The 7,500-nt window shown below is 36.4% G+C and overlaps 1 protein-coding gene across 1 annotated transcript in view; it reads right to left on the minus strand.

Annotated features, from left to right (window-relative positions):
- The window catches only part of tmem131 (transmembrane protein 131), a 199,055-nt gene that overhangs the window by 66,500 nt on the left and 125,055 nt on the right, over positions 1–7,500 (minus strand). The window contains exons 14-18 of the mRNA XM_039744684.1: positions 7,134–7,287; positions 6,688–6,858; positions 5,686–5,796; positions 4,745–4,879; positions 3,841–3,945 (exon numbers count right to left, since the gene is read on the minus strand). Of these exons, the coding sequence (XP_039600618.1) occupies positions 3,841–3,945; positions 4,745–4,879; positions 5,686–5,796; positions 6,688–6,858; positions 7,134–7,287 (676 nt within the window). The remainder of the gene's footprint in view (positions 1–3,840; positions 3,946–4,744; positions 4,880–5,685; positions 5,797–6,687; positions 6,859–7,133; positions 7,288–7,500) is intronic.

Consider the following 7,500-nt stretch of genomic DNA (forward strand, 5'->3'; position numbering starts at 1 on the left):
TGATTGACTGTGATGCATCTCCAGCGGAGTGTTCTTTTGTTTTCCATTTTGCTCCTCTTAACCCTTTAGCTGCCACAACCGGCTATAGTCATTTCCCCAGTGCCATTTGCAAGCATGCAGGAGCTGATCAGTAAGTGCCGTACATTTGTTGAGCAGCCAGCTCATGACCACTGCCAGCCCATTGTGAGCGGTGGGGAGTCGGGGGAGGGGTTGGGGCTGAATGCATCCTTAGAAGACACGGATGCTCCTCAAAAAACCCCTCTTAAAAAACGCTGATAGACTACCTTCATATTGCTCCCTTACTTGCAGCTTCTCTGTTGCGTGATATGCTTCTCGCACGACGGTACGCTTACTTAAAAGCCTGAACAGCACCTGTCCTTTTTGGCTGATTGCTTTGTTTCCCTCTCCAGCCCCAGACATCTTTTGCTCCTGTTGGAGGTCCAGCTCCCGTTGTGCTCCCCTATGATGTTTGTCTATTCTTTAATCGAGAACTAACGGCATACTGAGCTTGCTTTACTTCTGAAAGAAACATGTTTTTCTGAAGTGTTTAAATAAAGTTTCTGTCTCTACAATTTCCTGTGTTTCTGTGAAATTCTGTGACCCAGGAGTGACACCCTGCAGCCTCACTGGAGAGAAGGAAGGCTGATATATTGTGTTTGCAAGAGACTAAAATGAAAGGGGAGTAAGGCCATGTGGATCAGAGATGGATTCATATCTGCTCTATCATGGTGCAGATGGGAGGAGAAATGGGGTAGAGGTTATTCTGAAGGAACAGTATGTCGAGTGTTTTAGAGGTGAAAAAGGTTTCAGACAGAGTGATAATTATGAAGCTGGAATTTGAAGATATGATGATGAATGTTTTTAGTGCATATGCCCCACAAGTTGGGTGTGCGATGGATGACAAAGATGATTTCTGGAGCGAGTTGGATGTGTTTGGACAGTGTACCAAAGAGACAGAGAGTGGTGATTGGAGTTGATTTCAAAGGATATTTTGGTGAAAGGAACAAGGGGAGGAATGAAGAAGGTCAGATGATAGTAGATTTTGCAAAAAGGATGGACATGGCTGTGGTGAATACATATTTTAAGAAGAGGGAGGAACACAAGGTTACATACAAGAGTGGAGGAAGATGCAAACAGGTAGATTAAATCCTATGCAGGAGGGTCAATCTGAAGGAGACTGAAGACTGCAAAGTGGTGTCAGAGGAAAGTTTAGTTAAATAGCATAGGATGGGGGCCTGTAGGAAGATGCTGGAGATCAGGAGGAGGAGAGTGAGGGCAAAGCCAAGGATCAAATTGTGGAAGCTGAAAAAGGAAGTCTGCAAAGTTGAGTCCAGGGAGGAGATAAAAGACAGCCACTGGGTGGCAGCGAAGAGTTAGCAGACAGCTGGACAACTACAGTAGAATTAGTAAGGAGGACAGCAACAAGGGTGCTTGTCGTGACATATAGACACAGGAAGGAGGATAAAAAAAACCTGGGGGTGGAATGGAGAAGTACAAGAGAGTATACCAAGGAAGAGATTGGCAAAGAAGAAGTGGGATAGTCAGAGAAATGCAGAAAATAGACGAGTATAAGGCGTAAGGTAAAGAGAGAGGTGGCGAAGGCTAAAGAAAAGGCGTAGGAGTTGTATGAGAAGCTAGACACTAAGGAGGTAGAAAAGGACCTGTAACGATTGGCTAGGCAGAGAGACCGAGCTGACAAAGATGTGCAGCAGGTTTGGGTAATAAAGGATTGAAATTTATTCAGCAGTGAACAGCGTTTGTTGAGCAGATGGAAAGAGTACTTTGAGAGGCTGAAGAGAATGGGAGAGAGAGAGAAGGCTGGATGATGAGGCGATAGAGAATCAGGAAGTGCAACGGATTAGCAAGGACAAAGGACAACTATGAAGAGGATGAAGAATGGAAAGGCCTTTGGTCCAGATTAAATACCTGTGGAAGCATAGATGTGTTTAGGAAAGATGGCAGTAGAGTTTTATAACTAGATTGTTTAATGGAATCTTGGAAAGTGAGGATGCATGAGGAGTGGAGAAGTGTAAAGAAGTGTACTGGTACCATTTTTTTTTTTTTTTTTTAAAGAGTAATGGGGATGCAGAGCTGTAGTAACTATAGGGGGATAAAACTGATGAGCCACAGCATGAAATTAAGGGCAAGAGTAATGGAAGTTTGGTTAAAAAGGGAGGTGATGATTAGTGAGCAGCAGTATGGTTTCATGCCAGGAAAGAGCACCACCAATGCAATGTTTGCTTTGAGGGTGTTGATAGAGAAGTATACGACAGGGTGACTATAGAGGAGCTGGGGTATTGTATGAGGAAGTCGGGAGTGGCAGAGAAGTATTTAAGAGTTGTACAGGATATGTACGTGGAAAGTGCGACAGTGGAGAGGTCTGTGGCAGGAGTGACAGATGCGTTCAACGTGGAGGTGGGATTACATCAGGGATCAGCTCCGAGCCCTTTCTAATTTGCAATCGTGATGGACAAGTTGACAGACGAGATTACAGACAGGAGTCCCTGTGGACTATGAAGTTTGCTGATGACATTGTGATCTGTAGAGATAGAAGGGAGAGGGGGTTGAGGAGAACCTGGAGAGGTGGAGATCTGTTCTAGAGAGGAGAGGAATGAAGGTCAGTAAGAACAAGACAAAATACATGTGTAAATGATAGGGAGTTCAGTGTAATAGCGAGGATGCAGGAAGTAGAGAGGGCAAAGGTGAATGAGCTTAAATACTTGGGATCAATAGTACAAAGTAACGGAGATTGTGGAAGAGAGATGAAAAAGAGAGAGTGCAGGCATGGGATGAGAAGAGTGTTAGGAGTCATTTGTGACAGACGGGTATCAGCAAAAGTGAAGGTCTACAGGACGATAGTGAGACCAACTATGTTATATAAGTTGGAGACGGTGGCACTGACCAAAAAAAAGGAAGCAGAGCTGGAGGTGGCAGAGTTAAAGTTGCTAAGATTTTCATTGGGTGTGGCAAGGATAGATAGGATTAGGGACAAGTACATTACAGAGACAGCTTAGGTTGGCGAGAGTGAGTTGGTTTGGAGATGTGCAGATGAGAGATGCCGAGTATATTTGGAAAAGTATAAGGATAGGACTGCCAGGCAAGAGGAAAAGAGGAAGGCCTTAGAGAAGGTTTATGGATGTGGCGAGAGAGGACATGCAGGTGATGGGTGTAACAGAGTAAAAAAGATGTTCCAATGTGGCAACCCCTAACGGGAACATCCGAAAGAAGAAGATAGTGCATAACAGAAAGATTTCATAAAAGTTTTTTCCCCACAAGGCGCTAGACTCTTAAATAATGACATCTGTTAATTCAGTTCTAGTCCATTAATATAGTGCAATATTAATATTGTAAGGTATAAAAATGTATGTATTTATATTGGTGATTTTCTTAGGTTTATTCTTATCTATTTTGTTATTCTCCTTGATTGTTTTTTTTGGCTATTCTTGCATATAATTGGGCTGGGTGATGAAACACACATGTATTTCTACTGTGCACTGCTGTGTGCTACTGTGCTGACATGGAACAGCAGCAAACTATGTAACTACCCCATTTGACACAACACATTTTTGATGATTAATACAAGATCTGAGTGCTTTGCATCTTTTGACTTTACTTGTGAAAACCAAGCTTCTTTAAAAGAAACTAACTTTATGAACAATTTTTCCGTCCAATACATTTATTCCAAGTCACTAGTTTTCATGAGAATGCACTAACATTTTGGAGGCTAACTACTCTATGACTATTGAATTTGTGAACAGCACCCAAAAAAGATCCCTGTTCTTTAGAATAGTATTAGAAACTATTTAACATCTACAAGAAAACGACAGCAAATAAAATTACCTCATAATCAGTTGTAATCTGAATTGCACCATCATATGGTCCTTCAAGGTCCTTTGCAGTTAATATTGCCCTAAAAACAGCATAATAGCCAGATCCTAGAATTACCTGTGAAGTAAATAATCAATAAATTAACACAGATCACATGAACATTGCTTTTTTCCACACAAAAAGATTTATATTGGTGACTGTCAGGGTCCAACATTGTTCATGTGCTACATGTTACACATTTATTTTTTTAACGTGTTACAGAGAATGGAAATAAAGGGTTTCAAATTTGCAGAAATGTAATGATTAAGTTCGGTGATTAATTTTAACTTAGCAAATCAATACAACTTGCAATTTAACGAGGGGCGCCAATCTTTTGTACATGACTGTCATCTTTTACAGACCTCTACAATTAAAAACAAACTCCACGAAATGTTGCATACACCACATTAATAACATTCTGTTCAATGTTACTGGTCTCTCTCTCTCTCTCTATGTATACACACATACATATATATATATATATATATACACATATATGTATATATGTGTATATATGTATATATGTATATATATATATGTGTGTATGTATATATACACATATATATGTACACACATATATATACACATACATACATATATATATATATATATACACATACACACACACACACACACACATATATATATATACATTTATACATATACATATATATATATATATATACAATATAAACATGCAGTAAATTATGTGGCTATACTGTGATATACCAGAACTGTATAGTCAGTGCTAATCATAAGCTGCATACCTGTTAAAAGTCTTAATTAGATGTTCAGTGTAGATATTTCTGCAAATTAAACTATTGTAATCATAAAAAGTAAGAAAAAGGGGTGTGTGGTTCACAAGGGGTTACGCTACCGTTGTATGCTCCAATGATGAGCTGTTTTCAAGCTTGTGTATTCTGTTCAAGGCTGTAGTTTTGTTGCCCTTAATCGATTTTACCAAGTCTACTGTAAGACCATCACCAATAACATGCCAAGACTTTATTGCCAGCTTCAAAACAACAAACACAAGGATTAATCTTAACACTGCTCTAATAAAGAAAGAAGGCACAATAAAGTTAGAGATAAACCTTGCAGAACATGAGAACTACTAAAAATGATATGAGTGTTTCAGTTCAATGAACAAAAAAAATCACAAAAACTGCTTTTTCACTTCATACTGTGCCAACAGGCTATTAATTTTTTATTGCTAAAATGATTATGGTGTAAATATAGAATACATTAATTCAAAATATTCATCCTGTTTTAGGCTGTATATCACAACTGAAATCTTTTAAAATTATATAAATTACTGTGGAAAACCTTTTTTTTCCCGCAACACTTTTATAAATCAAGAATACAGTATAAAATTGGGTTTTGTAGGGGATCCAAAACAATTTTAATTTGTATGTAACACTCCCAAATGATGCAAATAAGAAAAAAAAATCTACCAATATACAGTACATATTAAATTTGCGCGTATGTAATTCATAGAATCTATTAAATTAAAATTATAGTAAAGTTACAAAAGGTGACCTTTACATTCACATGAATTCCAAGTGCCTGGTACCATTTTACTAAAGTTAAGAGTGCATTAGAAAAAAAAAATGCAGGGGTACAGTATATTACACTAACAACTAATGACATGACCATTGTGTGTTTTCTTGTTGTTCTTAGTTTATAATTTATATATATGACCTTTAAAAAGAATTATAAAAATACATGTGAAACATACTACAGTAATAGCAAATTAAAAAAAGCTCTGCCAAGTGAGCCCAAGCATTTGAATAAGAAAGCACAAACTGTAAAAGGACATACCTCTATAGGATTATTATTCATTACAATAAATACAATAGTACTCTGCTCTGTAGCACTCAAGACTCTGAAATCTAGGAAATGTTCTTCCATATTAGGTGAAATAATAAATAGCTGCAAAGAAAAAAGGACAAAAAAAAAAATAGCTGGTGCAGAAATTACTAAAAGATGTTCCATTAGTGAATAATAAAAATAAAAAAAACTAAAAAAAAACTGAGAGGGTTATCTGAAAGATTTACAAAAAAAAAAAAACTGCAACAACATGGGCTGTATAGTTTACATTATAAAAAATACAACATTATATAGAAGCTTTTTGAAAAAATTCTAATGAAACCACAACCAATCCAGTGTTGGCTCTAAAGCTAAGCAGTTTTGCATACAGTCATGTTGCAGTAAATTGTTAAATAATTAGAAAAAAAAGGAATGGGCAAACCATGCCTTAATAGGATATTCAGAAAATAGAAATGTTACTGGAACATTGCACAAAGTGAAAGGCAGAGATTTAAGTCATATCTAAGAAAGTTTATTTTTGCATACAGTATTTCTATTCTTTCGCTTTCTGTGACCTTCAGTGATACTGTTGGTTCCCTCCTCTTAGTTACTTTTTTGTTTCAATTTAATGCTTGTAGTACTGTGTTTAATTGTGTTTTATTTCTATTTCTTGTAATTATGTTTACTGTATGTTTTAATTTAAGCACTTTGGCTATAGCATTACTGATGTTGTTTTAAATGTATTCTATAAATAGATATTAACAAAGTGTTTTTTTTAAATACACAGTCGATTGAGCCAAGTATGTCTGTCATTCAAGTATGATTCTGCCAGTCCCAAAACAAAGTTTTGCCAGTGCACATGCAAGCACCATTAAAAAAGTATTTTAAATTTGAAAAATATTAAGCTTGCTCATTCTATCAGGTTTACCACAAATAATTTTACACATTACTATATTTAGAGCACCTAAAGATCAAGCTACTGAAGGAACCCAAAAATTCTGATATTATTCTTACCTCTAAAAATCCAGTGTAAGCTCTTACAGGTAAATGAAATTTAGATGCATTAGTAACAAGCAAAATATTACTGTCAATATGAATTGATGGACGGGCAGGTGTAAAGCGCAGAGAAAAAATGTACTGTGACTGAAGAGGTGGGATCAGAATAGGATCAGTGAAATTGAATACCTGTACAGGTAGAAGAAAAAAAATATAATTTGATCATTTCATAATCTCTCCAATAAGATGAGAATAAGTCAAATTTTATCTATACAAATCTAAAATACAATTAAGACACAAGAAAACCAAACCAGTATCAATTAGGACTAATTTATAAACTATGCAAAAAGTTAAATTATATTTTGACACTGAGTTAATACAAAAAAATAAATAAAACACTTGATGGAATAAAACATAGAACATAAAACTAAAATACAACCGAAAAGCAAAAAAAGACCACATACACTGAACATTGCTTTGGCTTCTTCAGGCAAAGAAACATTGTGAATTCTAACAGCAAAGTTGAAAGCATTAGTCAGGTCAATGGGCCTTTCTACTGGATCTGTAGGACTGTCCCTTATGTGGAAAAGTGTGGCCGCATGGTCGAAACCCAGATACCTACAGAAAAAAAACAATGTTTTAAAATGTAAAACATTTTTTTGTTTGTTTTTTTTAATTGTCAAGGTAACAAAGAACAGGAGCACTTTACAAGAAAATAAGTAAATCTTACAATGGAAGTCTTGTACAAAATCTAAGCTAACTCACAAAAAACACCACACGAAACCCTAAACTGAATCATAACTTAGGGGAAACATGACTGAAGACACAAGT

This window comes from Polypterus senegalus, chromosome 2 (genome assembly GCF_016835505.1).
Source record: "Polypterus senegalus isolate Bchr_013 chromosome 2, ASM1683550v1, whole genome shotgun sequence".
NCBI lineage: Eukaryota > Metazoa > Chordata > Cladistia > Polypteriformes > Polypteridae > Polypterus > Polypterus senegalus.